The 16903-nt window shown below is 32.8% G+C and overlaps 1 protein-coding gene across 2 annotated transcripts; it reads left to right on the top strand.

The window, feature by feature from the left end:
- The first annotated feature begins 4992 nt into the window (after nt 1-4992).
- On the top strand, nt 4993-12804 carry LOC138330661 (carbohydrate sulfotransferase 8-like). 2 transcript variants are annotated; one of them, XM_069278212.1, is made up of 2 exons: nt 4993-5376; nt 8488-12804. In XM_069278212.1, the coding sequence occupies exons 1-2, from the start codon at nt 4996-4998 to the stop codon at nt 9421-9423; spliced, it is 1317 nt and encodes a 438-aa protein (XP_069134313.1). In that variant the 5' UTR covers nt 4993-4995; the 3' UTR covers nt 9424-12804. The 2 variants fall into 2 exon arrangements, 1 of the variants encoding a protein (XP_069134313.1); XR_011209589.1 differs by lacking the exon at nt 4993-5376 and adding an exon at nt 7645-7751 and having other exon boundaries at nt 8488-8604.
- The last annotated feature ends 4099 nt before the right edge of the window (nt 12805-16903 follow it).

The raw sequence follows: 16903 nt of genomic DNA, 5'->3' as shown, positions 1-16903 counted from the left end.
ATCAGCTATTTTCTCAAAATGCAGAAAATACTTGTCAACTTCTTTCTCTTGAAAAGGAGGAACTAACCTAATGTTTCTACTGACATCAAAACCTCTGTTTCCTTGTAAACCCCTAAAAGTTAGATTACTTGAACTGTCTTGAGAAGCTAGCTCTAATTCTTTCATTCTAAGTTCTGTTTCAGCTTGAATTTTCTGCTTCTCTAGCTCTAACATCTGATCTCTCTCAATCTCTTTTTCTTTTAATTCTCTTTCAATTTCTTTTTCTCTTAACTCTTTTTCTATTTCCATTTGTCTTAGTTTCATTTCATGTTCAAGTTCCATTTGTCTAATTTGAATTTCTGAGCTAACTGTTTCCTCTATACTATCTAATGCACTAGAGTCAAATTTGTCATTGTCAACAAAATATCTTATAATTACATTCCTAATTTCAGCTTTCCTCAAATCAGTTTTGATAGTAAGGCCTAAATGTTTACCCAATAACAGTAAATCCTTCTTACTAACTTGCAAAAGAACTTCCAGGGATGGCGCTTTAACAAACTGTTCTACCTGCATAGTAGTCATATTTATCTAGCTGTTGGTTTCAAATGTAAACTCAAAGTTTGTACACAAATTTTGAAAATTTCTTAATTAATTTTTCAAAGTTAGATTTCACAAATTGAATATCGATCCCGGACAAGAGCCCCCAATTCTGTTACATGAACGAATGACAGAAAGGAGAAACCAGCAGCTAAATTCAAAACACAATTTAATTATATATACAATATTATACAGAGATGGTTTACAATATCTAAAGTAATTGGTGGTGGTACAAGACTAGTACGATGATTTAAAGTGTTACTTATCTGTATGCGAATGTCCTGGTATAATCCTTGATCCTTCCAGGTTTCAAATTAACAATAATCACAAATCCACAAGGAAAATTGAATGTCCACAGATGATTTGTAAAGTTCCAGGCAATATGAAAAAATCCACACAAAGTGTTGTAATAATCCACAGATAAAGTCACAATAGCTCTCCCAATAGAATCTTATATGGCGCTGTACAATTCTTGATATGTCTTATTACAGGTCTCATTACAGTTCTGATTAGCCTTGGACAGCTGGAGTATATATAGCTAAACCGTAATTCAAGAATATTGGAGAACCTTCTACTTCTAGAAATATCTAACTAAAAACAGTAAACAAGTAAACACACATAACTTTCTGGAAATAGATCATTCTAGATCTCTACTTAAAATCAACATGTTTACAAACATATTTGTTTATACATGATTAAATTCTAGAAAGTTCTATAACCTAAATCAATGATATGACCTTCATAGGATGTATTGATAAAAAAAGCTATAGGAGTTATCTCCCTTATCTCATAACTACATGTATTTAGTGTCATACATAACATATATTGACTCCACGTCATACCAGTCTGTAAATGAATTCGTATCTAACAAACTGTGCCTTCAGGGACTATTTTGCTTTAATTCCAGTGAAGCTACAGAACTCTAAAAGTTGACAATTATTGTAACTAATTAGTCAAGAGTCGATTTCACAGTCATGACGCCTCTTGCATATATTTGCAGTGACCTCAGGTGGACAATGAAGCTTGATTTAGTATTTTTAATGTTTATATTATCATAATATATGTATGACAGAATTTATTACCTATCGAGATAGTTACGAAACAGTCATGTATATATATATATATCAATATATATAATACCTGGGGGTGTTGGAAATCAAACAAGACATGTTTGCTAAAATGTGTCATTAAAGGTGAACCAATTATCAAATGAAATTTACCCAGAGGGTCCTGCAATCTAGATTATGTGTTGTATACCTTTTTATTTTCTACCTATCCACTTTCCGACATACATGACCATCTTACCTGTAAATGCATGTCCACCATAGCATTAACACCGACCACCCATCTCTGGGGCTATAATTGATAAGTAATTTTCATTATGATAGCTGATGACCGCTTGTTTGATTTTATCTCTTATTGTATTGTTGAGAACCATGTTCGATCTAAATGGATCAGTCTTAGAACTCTTGGGGCATTTTTAATGCATATATTGTATAACTTCCGGACGTCTATGTTAGTCTATACGTATATTAATAAGTGATTGAAACAGGGATAGGGATTTCGTTTATTTCCACTCATGATGTTTTGAAATTCATGGTCGTGAATATTTGAAACATTACTTAGATCTTACTATTTCTGTGAAAGTGAGGGTGGGGGGGAGGGGAGTAAATGTTACATCCTTGTGGTATCGAAGTTAAAACTCGTGATAAACTTAGGTTGTGGATACGAACGGATCTATCGAGCAACAGACCTGTCTTGTTGTTTCTATACAAATCATGCCGGATTTCTGTGCACAAGGGTACTACTGTTGCTGGTGACTCTACGCTTTCTTGCGCTGGCCTTATCTTGTAAAAAAACGGGTATTATAGGAAACATAATCGAAGGTTATGCGCTTGTTTTTCCCCATGTCCTCTTTATAATGTACGTTAACTTCCATGTTTTAAAAGTGTGATGAAATTTATGTTGTTCCTGCTGTTTTCAAGCGCATTTTTACAATTATGTTCTCTGATACCATAAGAACATTAGTAATGGCCTTTTTTGATATTTTTGACGCGTTATATCTTTCCGACTCTGTTTAGATATACACAAGATAAACGATGACAATAATTGAAGCAGAGTTTTCGATGTAACATAATGCATTATGTGTTTCTAAAATAAATGAATGACTCGAACATTACATCATCCTACATTGTCGTCCAAGTGCTATTTTGCTTAATATGATCTGGTTTATCAATATTTGATCGTGCTATTCCAGATATTACTAAGAAGAGACAAGTTGTGACAGATAATAAAAAGGAGGAAACAGAGGTAAGATGTTGTAAAATAAACATCACAATTAATAATCATAAGAAATCAAATTAATTACAAAATGTCAATTTATTGGACAGAAGACATTTCAGTAACAGGTATGTATACCGTATAGCTGGTTATTTTCGCGGGCCAGAATTTTTGCGATTGGATTTTAAAAGGAGAAAATCCAATTTTCGGCTTTTTAAATTTTCGCGATATGTTGGATTTAAGGATGTATTCTTCTGTGGTTTTAGTCCTGTTGAAGTCTCGTTTCGACATAGATCAAAAACGTTATGAGATTTTCAAATACGATTTATCAATATCTATAGCATGTGGTCTGTAGCAAATGTTGTGAAAAATACATTTCTATTTTTAGTAGATTTTTTTACACAGCGATTTTAAGAAATGGCCCATTTGGCGGCCATTTTGAAATTGTGTCTTTTTTGGCTTTGAGTAGAGCCACCGTTTTCCGATTTTTTACTTAAATTGTTTTTACTTAAATTATCACCGCGTCAACATTTTCAGCTGTATCGAGTTAATTTTTGCTGTCAATCTTCACTGGGTTCATTTTAATTAAAATATTGAACATTAATGTGTGAAATGATACACTTTTGTCACTTTATTTCTACATTTAATGGTAATTTGAGCACTTTTATTTTTTAGTCAAAAATGTTGAAAAATAAATATTTAAATGGAGCAAAAAAGTAAGCACACGGACCCCCCCATTTTTCTGCCTGATTTAGAAAGAACAACCCTTTCCCTATTGATATGCAAACTACTGAGAAAAGTTTAATACCAGAACTTTTTCCATAAAGGGTTAAATTTGACAAAAATGGCTGAAAATGGTGCATTTTTGAGCTCAAAATGAAGGGGTAGGGGTAGCATATGTTGTTATTTCGAAAAAAAATATGACTCTTATTAATCATAACTGGTATATTTTCAATGAATACTACTTGAAAATAAATTCTACAAACATCCATACATATCAAAAACCTCATTAGGGAATTATGGCTTTAAACATCCTAGTGTATGTGGTTAAAACGGCTAAATTCCAATAAAATCCACTATTTTGTCATTTTGGTATCTTTTAGTTACAAAAGCTCAAAAACGAGCACACGGACATATGTTTTTTCTTCCATTTTCTTTCATGGTATGAACTCCTATTTCCAAAAATCTATATGAGAAAAAAAGTTTAATACAAGAAAATTTTGACTTCTCAGAGGAGTACATCCTTAAGGGTAGATATCGTTCAACCATATCTCAATATTTCGCGGATCAAACTTCACAGCCATGTCCCGCGAAATCGTGAACATATATGATACCCGCGAAAATATCCGGCTATACGGTATAGACTTGGTAAGTGTTGGAATGAGTGGACGTGGATATTTTTTTTCAATAACAGAATCTAGCTCTCATCATATAATTCTCGTGCTGGATGAACAGAGAATCGCGTGAAATAGTGAGCAGACAATCTCCCTTCAACTCGTAGATTAACCAATGTCGATCCGATTACTGCACATCTTTATTTTAAGATAACACACTTCCAACACACAATCAAGAAACCAACCCTAGTATATACTTACAGTAAGTTTTGTTTGTTAATCCAGATTTTTATCAATTTCATCTGTGCCACATCTAGCCCCATACGCATATCTATAAAACCTAGTAACAGTTTTTATTGTGAATCCGTACCTTTCTATCATGTTATTCATGAATGATTCACACCAACCTGCTAAAATACAATATGAACACGTATCACACAACTTTTCTCATCTAATTAAAATTAATTTAAAATTGTGGATGTAGGCTGATAGGCTTTATATCCATCATACATAGACATATTACATATCTGTTCAGTTAGGAAGAAACATCCCCGTATAGATCATCTATAAATATAAGGATCTATTTGAGAAGTTCTGAGAAAATGTCTGTGACTAACTTTTTCTTTCAATAAATATTTGGAAACATAATTTCTTGATGTGCTCGACTTTGAACTATTGTCAATAAAAATACCTCTTTGACAGAATGTAACATTACTGGAATGTCTTTTAACTAATGTTACTATTGTCAACATACAAACGGCAAACTTATTCATGCAATCTTCGCTGATTATTTCAGGTCAAATATATGAGAGTAACGACGTCTGTGAAAGCTGTAGAGCATATCAGACAAGATAGCGGAAAGCCAGATTTGGAGAATGTTACTACGGCTGTGGAAGCTGTAGAGCATATCAAACATGATAGCGAAAAGCCAGATTTGGAGAATGTTACTACGGCTGTGGAAGCTGTAGAGCATATAAAACATGATAGCGAAAAGCTAGATTTGGAGGATGTTTATAAGACGAGAAGAGATCGAATCACAAAGATGTGTGCAGCGAACAAGTCAAAGTATATTGGCCGCAACAACAAAAAAGATACCTTATCACGTATATTAATCGATAAGAGACAACGCTTAGCCTATTGCGCTATACAGAAGTCAGCGTCGACGTTCTGGAAAAGGGTCTTCAGGGTACGTCTTATTGATCAGTCTTTAAGTATAATTTTACATTTTATTTCATAAGACAGTTACTGTTTATTGTGAGGACCTGGATACGCATGGTAATATTCCATGAGAGCAAGGGAAATTAAATAGAATACTGTTTATTGTGAGGACCTGGATACGCATGGTAATATTCCATGAGAGCAAGGGAAGTTAAATAGAAGACAGGAGCTAAGCGTATATTTCGGTGACTGATTTGCTTCGAAAAGTCGTATGCAGCTTATTCTTTTAGTTCCGCCATTAAACTTATCGTCTTTTCGCACCAAATATAATATTTCATTTCAACAAATTTTATTTCGAACAACGAAAAAGGATTAAACAACAGGTATTGCCTATATTAGTTTTCTCCTAGTAACAATGAGTATATACATATGATTCAACAAAATTCTAATTTTAAACATATCCATGAACATATACTGTAGCAATTGTATTGATGAATAATGTTGGGATAAGGATAGTATTTAAGATATCATCTCCAATATACTTATGTGCGAAATTACGATGGCCCGTTTGAGCCTGTCAAATTACAACTACGTTATTGAATAAGTTGTACATTTATAAATTGACAAAGTGTACATGACCATTTACTCTTTAGAAGTTGTACATTTATAAATTGACAAAGTGTACATGACCATTTACGGTGGGCAGGGCAAGGTATCGGCGTGAGTTATTGAGAGACTGGTGAATGGGAATTTTAGATTCCAGTTTTGACCTTTGGTTCAGCCTTGATTCAAATTGCAGCGATAACGTGACAAACAATAAAACGCAGGCTATCATCAGTTCGACATTCCCTGTAAATGCAGTCAGTTATATAGGATTTGGTCTTCAAATTCTATCTATAAACATACAAATGCAACTTAGATGTTGTCTTGAAAACATGACTTCAGCAGATATAATTGTCTGTATACGGAAAGCAACGAGGGGATGTGGTCTGCGCTTAATTGTTTGTCACGTTATCGCTCAATATTAATGAAAGCTGAACCAAAGGTCAAGACTGGAATCCAACATTCCCCATTCACCAGTCACCCAATAACTCACGCCGATACCTTGCCCTGCCCACCGTAAATGGTCATGTACACTTTGTCAATTTATAAATGTACAACTACTTAAGAGTAAATGGTCATGTACACTTTGTCAATTTATAAATGTACAACTTATTTAATCAGGTAGTTGTAATTTGACAGGCTCAAATGGGCCATCGTACGAAATTTATTGTTTTTCAAAATATATATAATCATAATTTAGAGATTAGAATATAATATAAATGACTGGATCTATCCACACATAGGATACAGACCTAAATGTCCATAATGGCTTATTTGCCAGTGGTCATCTACCTATGTATTTTTGGATCCAGTCAGGGATATTATATTCAAATTTTAGTAATAAAATAACTGTACTATCATTGAAGATGGAATATATCATTAATATCAATGGATTTGAATGAGATGAAATTAATTTAGATTCAAGATATACATAATCTTGATATTGTCCTTATTTCATAAACAAACCTTACTTATTACATAAACAAACAGTTATGTTTTCTTTCATATGTGATAATTTGAATATATCATTATAATATGTTAAACAGTATAAATTAGGTGCCATAAATTACATGCCAATCAGAAAAAAGGGGGAGGGGGGAGAAGGGGGAGTAGAGTAGGTGACCATATTTAAAATAAAGTGTGCTATCTATCAATGCTATTTTTAGTAAGGAAACATATAAATATAATATAATAAGAGATATTTGGTATCATGAGGCTTAGAACACTGTGAAGACAAATACAGACAAGTAGTCGGTACCCTGAGGCTTAAAACATTGTTTATTAAACATATGTACCTATTTATCACTTCTTCCCAGTCAGAACAAAAACCATTTCAGCGACTTTGACATATGTTTATGAAAACGAAACAATTTCATAAGTAAAGTTGATTGATAATGATATGTAATATTTTGTACCAAGTACATCATCCGACTATACTGTGTAATAAGACTTTCGAAGCTGGAATTATACTATTATCAGTAGAAGTTTTTATCTTGTCAAACCGCAAACATTAAAGGGACGTGAACCTAAATAAACCATATAGATTTTATAAGTAATATATTTCAGTTATTGTGGAAATAATGGAAATTCTACCTTTCTGTATTTTGAACCGGCCCGGTCGAATTTTGTAGCGATAGTATAGTAGTGTTGAATTTTACTGACCTCCCACAATGCACTGCACAAATTAAATGCATGTAAACAAAATGGTGGGTCAAAAACGTGGGTGAAGCGAACACAAACTAATTCCGATAGTAAGCAGTGTACGTCAAGAGTCAATAACGTGCGCGATTGGGAGAGTAGGTAAATATAAATGGATCGCTGAAATGCAAGAGACGGGAACAACTCCTCAATTTATACTTGCGTGATGTACATATGTGCAATATGTCAGGAACCTCCCTTCACGGTGCCCTGTCATGATCGAATGAAAAGTCTCGTTTGACTTTTGAATTATCATTCTTACGCTAAATACAAATTGTTTTATAACAAATATGGCTTAAACTTATTTTGTCAACCATCGTTAATTAGAAAATAATCTTAAAATGTGGAAAACTAATATTGACTTGTCACGTCAGCAAGTTTGTTGTTCATTATCACCTCGCTTTCGGCCAGCTTTCATTTTGTGTTCCAAAAATAGAATATGACGGTCTAATTTTATCATTTTTGAGGAAGGTATTCCCCACGTTTTCCTGTCGTTTTAGATAACCAATCATTGTAATGAAATATTCAATAAACATCTCAAAACCACATCTAAGCATACAGAACAAATTATTTAAGGTTCATGTCCCTTTAATGCATTTTATAAGGGTAAATGCGTTGAGAATAATGAACAAATATAGTTAGAAACAATCGAGGAGATTGCTGATTTATCGATACTTACTGCTTTTATCTAAGTATGACTATCAAAATGATTAAATGGAATGATGTTGTATATATACGTTACCTAATAAACCGTTTCAAAATTCCGTTAGGCCTAATTTGAATGAAATTGGGACAATATCGTTCATTTCCAATAACATAATTTCTCTTTTTTTCCCAGATTGTAAAAGGAGAATCATCAGCTAACTCACCGTTTGATCGTTCTGTGATGGCATCCTTATCAAGATCTGATTCATTTCTTCATATGCCTGCTTACCAGCGAATTCCATTTGCCGAGAATGCATTATCATTTTTGTTTGTTCGAGAACCATATGGAAGGTTGTTCTCTGGTTATGTTGACAAAATATTCTCTCCCAATGTGATGTTTTGGACCTCTTATACTCCGTTTGGCGTGAAATATGTTAGAAAGAACCCTTCAAGGAAAGATTTACATTGTGCCCATGACCTTACCTTCAAAGAATTCGTTAAGTTGGTTCTGCATGATGATAAGAGCGATTATAAACGGAACGGCCATTTTACACCTCAGTATGAACATTGTGATATATGCCTATACAAATATGATATAATAGGCAAACTGGAAACTCTTTCGAATGACACGATTTACCTTTTAAATCGAATGGGCAAAACAAGGCTAAGAAAGTCACTTGAAACGGATTTCCATGGGCAGACTGTAGATGATACCATACGTGACCAAGCAGGCATGTTGGTTGGATTTCGGGAGCGCTACAAATCTTGTGGGGTATCTTTCTACAAGGCGCAAAAACTAATGTGGAAAAAATTTCAGATTAGGGGTATTATAAGTAAAAACTCTAAATATCCGATATCGAGAGAGAAAAGTGAAACGGTAACAAAAGAAATGTTCGAAGAATTGTTATACAGAGGAATCGGAGATGCGAAAGACAGAAGCGTGTCAAAAAAGAACAAAGAAGAGGCTATGCTAGAAGCATTTTCCACTGTTGACAAGGAAGACATGGAAGCTTTAAGTAAGATATTTGAACAGGACTGTGAGTTATTTGGTTATGACTGTAGACCTTCCAAGCTGTTCAATATAGAACGTCACATTGAGCCGTGGTATTTTGATGTTAATACAGCGTAAAACAAGAAACACCGGACCACAATGACAGAGTAGTTTATGTGTCTTAGGCTATAGCACTTGAACTTGGCCCATGCGATGGTCGTGTTGGTCGTATACCATTCCTGGGTCACACTATATATATAGCTAACCGTATGATAGGGTGCTGACGTTAGATTCACTGCAGGGAAACTCGGCGGAACAGGAATGTGTATTACCATTTTTTCTACTTTGGCGTCAAGAAAATAGCGATTGAAGGCGGTGTGAGAGTATTGGGGTGATATCGCAAGGAAAGCAAGTTAACGAATCGGGTCAACGTGGCTTGTATGTAATAGTAAACTTAGTTTGTCACTCAGCTAACGGAGCATGTTTTTTGGCTCATAGACGTTAGTTCAGGGTTCGATTCCTGGTCGGGGCACTCGACAGGGATGTGTATTGACTCTGATCATGTAAATTAAAAATAAATAAGAGAACAAAGTTCCTCTTTCTTTTGTTACAGATAAACACGATTGAAGGAAGACAATGGAAGATAAAGAATCAGGCCTTAACACGTATAAAAGTTTACTATTCATAAACCTGTCACTCTTGGTTATCTATATTTTATATATGTCTTTCCCCTTTTCAAATGTTTACCAAACTTTTAATATCGTTTTTCAAATAAAGTAGCATTCGTATACAAAATTAAAAATGTCAGCTCTTCAAAACTAAGAAAGTCTCATATGTTCTATTCTTGAACAAGTGTGAATGCCAGAGTTTTGAATTTCGATCTAGCTGATCTAACGTTAGTTAAAAAAGAAAGTGTTCAATGAAAATACAGTTTTAATGGTCACTTAAGTCATGAAAAATGTAATCCTAGTGTAATTGAATTATTTCAATAAAATATTGACAAATATAGCACATAGTCTTCCTTTTCTGAAAAAGAGTATCGTTTCTTCTGAGTGGCAGATGTTGTTAATTGGGTGTAGATATGCACGACACTTGTTTAATGCTAAAATTAAAGTGCCAAATACAATACAACAAGTAACTACAGTGATTTGAATAATCAAAGCACTATTTTGCTTCACAGTGTGTCACCTGTCACACATTTAACACCGTGTAAAGGGAGGATAGCCATATCAGACTTATCACAGTGATGGAAGCTTTCTATGTTATTCGATTCAAGTAGTCACTTAAAAACCAACTTATTTCCGTGCCCCCGGAACAAATCGCAGCGGCAATGCTTCAAATAAAGATGTACATGTAGTAGGAGACTATAATTATTTAGAGTAACGAGATTAAATAACATGGAAAGAGTCGTTATTGTATGAACTCGTGGTATCGAGGTAGTTACCAATTTTACCATTCCCGAGTTATTACGTTACGATAAATGCATTTGTCTGATAGAAACACTTTAATCTAGAAAATAAAACTATTCTCTTATTTAGGTTGCAACCATTTATTTATTGACATTTCCGTTTTTGTTCAGTTTAGTTAAAGCAGAAATTGAAAACATCGTCCATCGCATGCTTCCTGTATTACTATTCTCCTTTTACGATAAACAACGTTTTTGGTCTTGAACAAAATATTATTCAAGCTGAAATGTATTCTTTTTGTCAATGTGATGACCACATGCCTACTGCTGATTTGTATGTCACAAATATTAATGTTTATTTGACAAGATATCTTTACAGGGAACAACAAAATAAATGAACAAATATACCTTCTAAATGGTCCCTGTGTATAATGAGCCCAGGATTATGAATTTAAAAAGTAAAAATTGGTAATTATTCCTAAGTAAGAATTATATTGCTTGGGGAATCAAGATTGAAATTTAGGTTCAATATATCAATTTTGATAATGGATCGGTAAAAAATATTTGAATTTCAATATTTTTTAGTGCAAAATCCACGTTGTTTTAAAATGCCTGCCCTGTTTAAGCCTTGGAGTTTAAGCTGAAGGGCACAATATTTTTATATCTAGTGCAGTGTTACATGAGAACCTAGACTTATTTAATGATATACTTTCTATGTGTTCATGCTGCCAACTTTTAAGAGTTGCGTCCCTTCAAACATATATGTTCCAACACAAAAGAACTGTTTCAAAAGAAAAGTAATTGATTAAGAATGTTTTTCATCGATTACATATTTAATTAAAATGTAGTAAAATCATCTTTAAAACTTTTTTTAATCCCATTTATTATTGCTATCTAAATAATATAAAAATAATTTATTTTTATAAATATTTTTGTAGTCTGTTGGTATGGACTCAACTTGATTTGTAAGGTAGTTTTTGCTATAAAGAATAATGTTTCTTCCTCCTGTGAATACCTAGTGTTGTTATACGCTGGATCCTTGAAATATCGGTTTTCTTTCATTGGTGTCGTGATAATGTAACCATTTCCTTTGATCGTTTTAACGATTAGGAGAATATACTGTATAACTGTGTTCATAGTACTGTGTGTACTATTAATGATAATATGAGGCTTCAAACTCTTTGGTGATATTGCTGGAATTACTGTCAAATGTAGACTCATCCTCTGCGTTCTGCCTTTTAAGCCATCAATCTTGATTTAAATATGTTATGATGCATGTTTTTCTTTGCTTTTTGTCGGTAAAGCTCTTTAAGGATGAGGTTAACATAAAAGAAAAGACTGTTTGAGATTGACGAAGGTTAAGAAATCCAAAGGTTGTCTTTCTGTTCCATCCCCAAAAGACACTTAGTGGGTCGGTCGAATAGGCACACGTACTGAAATTCTAAATCACAGTTGTTTTTCCGTCAGAGCTGAATATAGCTAAAATATTTAAGGATTCGTAACAAGCAAAAATGAATTATATAAGTGTATGTAGAACAATGTAATTGTATATACCAAGGATTTATAAGTGAGACTCATATACGTCCTTGTATATACAATGTCAAAGATGTGTGCGTAATGCCGTACTCTTTCAGTCCCATGACTCTGTTCTGTCACTTTTTCATGACAAAAATCTTATCAGAATTTTTTTTAAGTTCATACAACTAACTTTATTATTATTATTTTAACTGCTTCGATCAGTTGTGTTGCCTATATACCTTTGGCCCTTACAGTGTAGATAGCGGAAACAGCAGCATGATGCATATAATTATATGCTTCCTCATTTTTGTCAGTGGTCAATGTTGCGCCAAAGAAATTATTTATCATTGTTTATTCCAAATTGTGCTCATATTAAAAAGAGCAGAGTGCATGATTTATTGTTAAAATGCAATACTTCACTACTTTCATGTACTTTTTCATTTTCTTTATCGTTTTCCTCAAGTTTTCTTCGAGTTACTTCCCCTCAACTATCAAGTTGTCAAGGGTATAATTCCATAGCAAACGAAAAATTTGTACGAAGTGTTTTGAAATAATTTAACAAAATTCAACTCATTGAATTAAAAAAGTATTTTATTTGTTTGTTTGTTTGATTTTTATTCATTTTGTTTCTCATTTTCCTTCGAGGTGTTGGTTCTGAATATTTGAACATTTTCCGTATGAATATCGTAGTATTCATATAGTAAAGTTTTTCGGAAATGTTTAGAAAAAAAAGTAATGAAAATTTCGCTTAATGCCCGATTTACAGCATGCTTTTTTACCAAAAGCTTTTTAGGCCATAGGATAAGTAAAATATGTTTTCTGAAATATTCTTTAGCCCATGTTCAACAAAACAAATAACCACATGCAAATTAATCACTCAAATGCTAATAAATTCCTGAAATAAATCCTATACATAACTCAAAAGTGATTGAAAGAGTATAATGTTATGCGAATGTTAATACATGTGTTATCTTATAGTATTATCATTTAAAATTTAGCCATTTTGAAACCGTCTTTGTAGTTGTTTTGTTGACATTCTACTAATGAACTTGCACAGGATATAAGCATCAACAGGACAAGACTGTTCTATACAGGTGGTTCGTCTTAGGATTCATCAGTAATGCTCCCATAGTACTACGTGTTGTTTGTAATGGGAGATTATCAACTCCGGAATCTAAGAAAAGGGCATTATTCTTTCAGATCAATAGTTTATGAATGCTGACATTTCCCTTTTCCGTTTATTTTGTAATTTCCACTACACTACAAAAACCCTATTAGCCCAAAATATCGCTTATGTTTGATTAAACATTCATAAATTTACATTGGAAGATAATTGCTTAATGTTCGTTTTTCTTGGAAATTTTGGAATTATGTGTAATTTTTAATGAATTTTTTCCTGTACAAACATAAGGTTAGTATTATCATATCATTATAATGTCCTCGAAGGTCAATCAGCTTATGATGCAACTCATTTCATCTGTGTACTGCTCTCATATTCAAATGTGTCTATAATGTCTATAATGGCGCCTTTACAGAAACACTACGACGATTTTAAACATTGAATATGTAATCATTCAAATGTTGGCTCAACATACGATGACAAATATTTCAAACAGTCATCAAATACGTTAGCGTATTTATATAAGGCTATGTAAAATATTGTAAATGGGATTGTACGCTATATTTATTACATGATGTTAACCTATTGAAAAAGGATTTAAACGTTTAAATCACTCATATATATAAGATATGCATTTCATTATTAGGATAGGCTATAGAAATGTGACATCCGATATCTACAACGAATTATATTTCGATAACTCACTGTTTCACATCCATTTCTGTTAGTTATTTTGTAAGTATTTATTGCAAAAATACTTCCTTAACACATTCTAAAACGGAATCGAATTTATTCTCAATTGTATCACATTTATATGATATTCACACTATTTTTCTCTTTTTTATTTTCAAATGAAAAATTAAAAAGGAAATATAATTACTACACGATACATTTTATCATGATGACATTTCCAAATATGGTTATCAGGATAAAAGAAAAAAAATAATAAAAATGACACTTTCCTTTTTAAATGTTTTGGCTTATTTATGTACGTCCTACTTAATTGATAAATACTTATAAACTGTTCCTACGACCGTGGCACCGCGGCGCACAGCCACATCACCTCGTCATCCCCGAGGAAGCGATGTGATACAATGTATATTTAGACACGTTTTGATATTGATTTGTTATCATTAAATTGTACGCGCGTTCTTACACGACCTGGAGCCTACTGATCAACAGATTACACGGAGACTCGGCGCTCTCTGTCTCTACACAGTTGGAACAGCAATATAATTAGCAGCGACATCTACAGCTGAAACATATATTCAATGTACATCGTGTATAACCAGGCCAATATGAGCTGGCATTCCCAAAAAAGAGGAATGACTTGAAACTATACAGAACTCAAGTGTGTGACTGGCTTGTGTTAGGGAAATACAAAAATACAATCTCTGATTTGATGTCAAATTCTTCGATAGTGACATGCAATAAATTTTAATTTCATATTTTTGCTCCATATTTTTCTGTGTTGAATCCCCAAGAAAAATCCCTCCTGGTATCATCGTTATTTGAAATTTACAAATGTGTCAATGATAACCGTACATAAATTTCAATATATAATTGAAATTGCATTTGGAATATAATTTCCTAGGTTCGCCTGTGTGATGATAATGATTATCAATCTGTTAAGATATCAAATTTGTGTAATCATTAACATATTCGTTCTGTACGATATTCGAGTGTCATTGTACTCAAAAACCGTTCAATCGAGGATATGTGGCTCAGACTTAATGCATGTAGTATCAGTTTAGGTATGAAGCAATAATAATTTACAAACTATGATATAACTGTAATGAATATGATATCAAATACAGTATGCATAATATCAAATGTAGCATTTAATTACGTAATATTTATATGTGTTTCGATACATTATCTACGAATAGTAACAGCTTATGGTTCATGTATAATTATATGATTATGAAATTTCTATAAAAAGAATGTTATTGTTTCGTCAAAAAATAATGATCGAGAAAACATTAGGAACAAAATAAAATCAAACTATATGATATTGACATTATAAATACATAATGCTTCGTCAAAATATATTGATGGAGAAAGAATCCTATTAGGAACATAAACTGATACTAATGTTTAACGAGCTAAGGAGCCGAAACGGTTACATTTGTAAATCGAATGCGGATAAAACTGTTGTAGAACATAAACAATCTCTAGCTAAGTATCTCAATACAGATTTATAATTTTTTTAAATGGAATTCATATTTAAGTTTGGCAAGCAATTGGACATAAAACATAATTAGAACTAAATCTCAAAAACTGTAAACAAAAATATACGTTGTATTGTTTTGTTTGTGTTAGGTATTTAATTATGCGGGAAGACTACTTTGCATTCGACTTATTTACAATGGACTAACAAACAATAAATACCCACTCCCCCAGCGTCCACCCATTCAACTGGCTCGATATAAATTTTTCAAACAATCGTAGATTAGCTCTGGGGAGATGAAACAGTGGATCACCTTAAACCTTCTCCTTTCTAATTCCATCAGCACGAGAAATAGCTATAAACAGCTTCTTCACGTCAGGTGTGTGCTACAGAAAGTAGGGCCGGTCGTGTTCAGGGATGAAACTTTAAAATGTGCGAATATCTTTGCTAATCACTAGATCACATGCAAGCGCAGCATAGAATACTCTGTCTGACTTTGTGATATTATATGGACAGGTCTATTTACAGCCGGGACTACAGTTTTTTCTCTTAGAGGTTTTTAAAAGAATGGAAACAGTGCACCGTGTAATGAGATTTAAAATAATCAAGAAACGAAAAATGATAGTTATGCTCTACATATCTGTTGAAGGAAACATCACAGTGTGACGTGTCAATTTTACAGTCATCTTTGCATGACTAATTGCTTTGTCATAATAAAACATGGATTGTTAAGCAACTATTCAGGAGTGTCTGAACAATATTATTTTTTGGTGCATATTCATTAATAAAATGTATCTTTATTATTCGTTTAACTTTCCATTAGCTGATATTCACTTTTCTTTATGCTTTATACAAAATTAAAGTCAGTGTTTGTAATTATTTCGAGAATAATACATTATGCTGAATCGTTTTTGCAAACGATTGCATTTAACCTCATGTTTTCATGACTTTATTCAATTATCCCTTTGTTCAATTTTGATGATACGCTTCAATCTATGTTTCCAAAATAGTCCTAAATTGTTAAATTATCGTGTATGCAATTATCAGTTTTTTGATTGCACAGTAAATAATATAATATACTTTTGTTTTAAATTTTATACCCAAATTATAGTGAAATCTAGCCAAATATGTTTGGAGAAAATAAGTTTTAACATCGTGAACAGCCTGAACATCTTTTCATTACTCTTATTTTTGTTTCAGTGACATATATGATATGGAAAGCTATCAACCTTACAAGTGTATTTCTACTATACTTGATAACATTTTATATATATTTAAAAACGTAACAATAACTCCTCGATAGCATCTGAATGTTCAGGTAGTATACATGTATTTAATGCTGGTGTTATTTAGGTTAATTAGTTTCATCGTTGTGGAAATATGATAGAATTCACGACACCATTGT

Source organism: Argopecten irradians, chromosome 1 (assembly GCF_041381155.1).
Source record: "Argopecten irradians isolate NY chromosome 1, Ai_NY, whole genome shotgun sequence".
Taxonomy (NCBI): Eukaryota; Metazoa; Mollusca; class Bivalvia; order Pectinida; family Pectinidae; genus Argopecten; species Argopecten irradians.
Note: the sequence above shows the minus strand (reverse complement) of the source record. Positions and strands in the feature narration are given on the sequence as shown.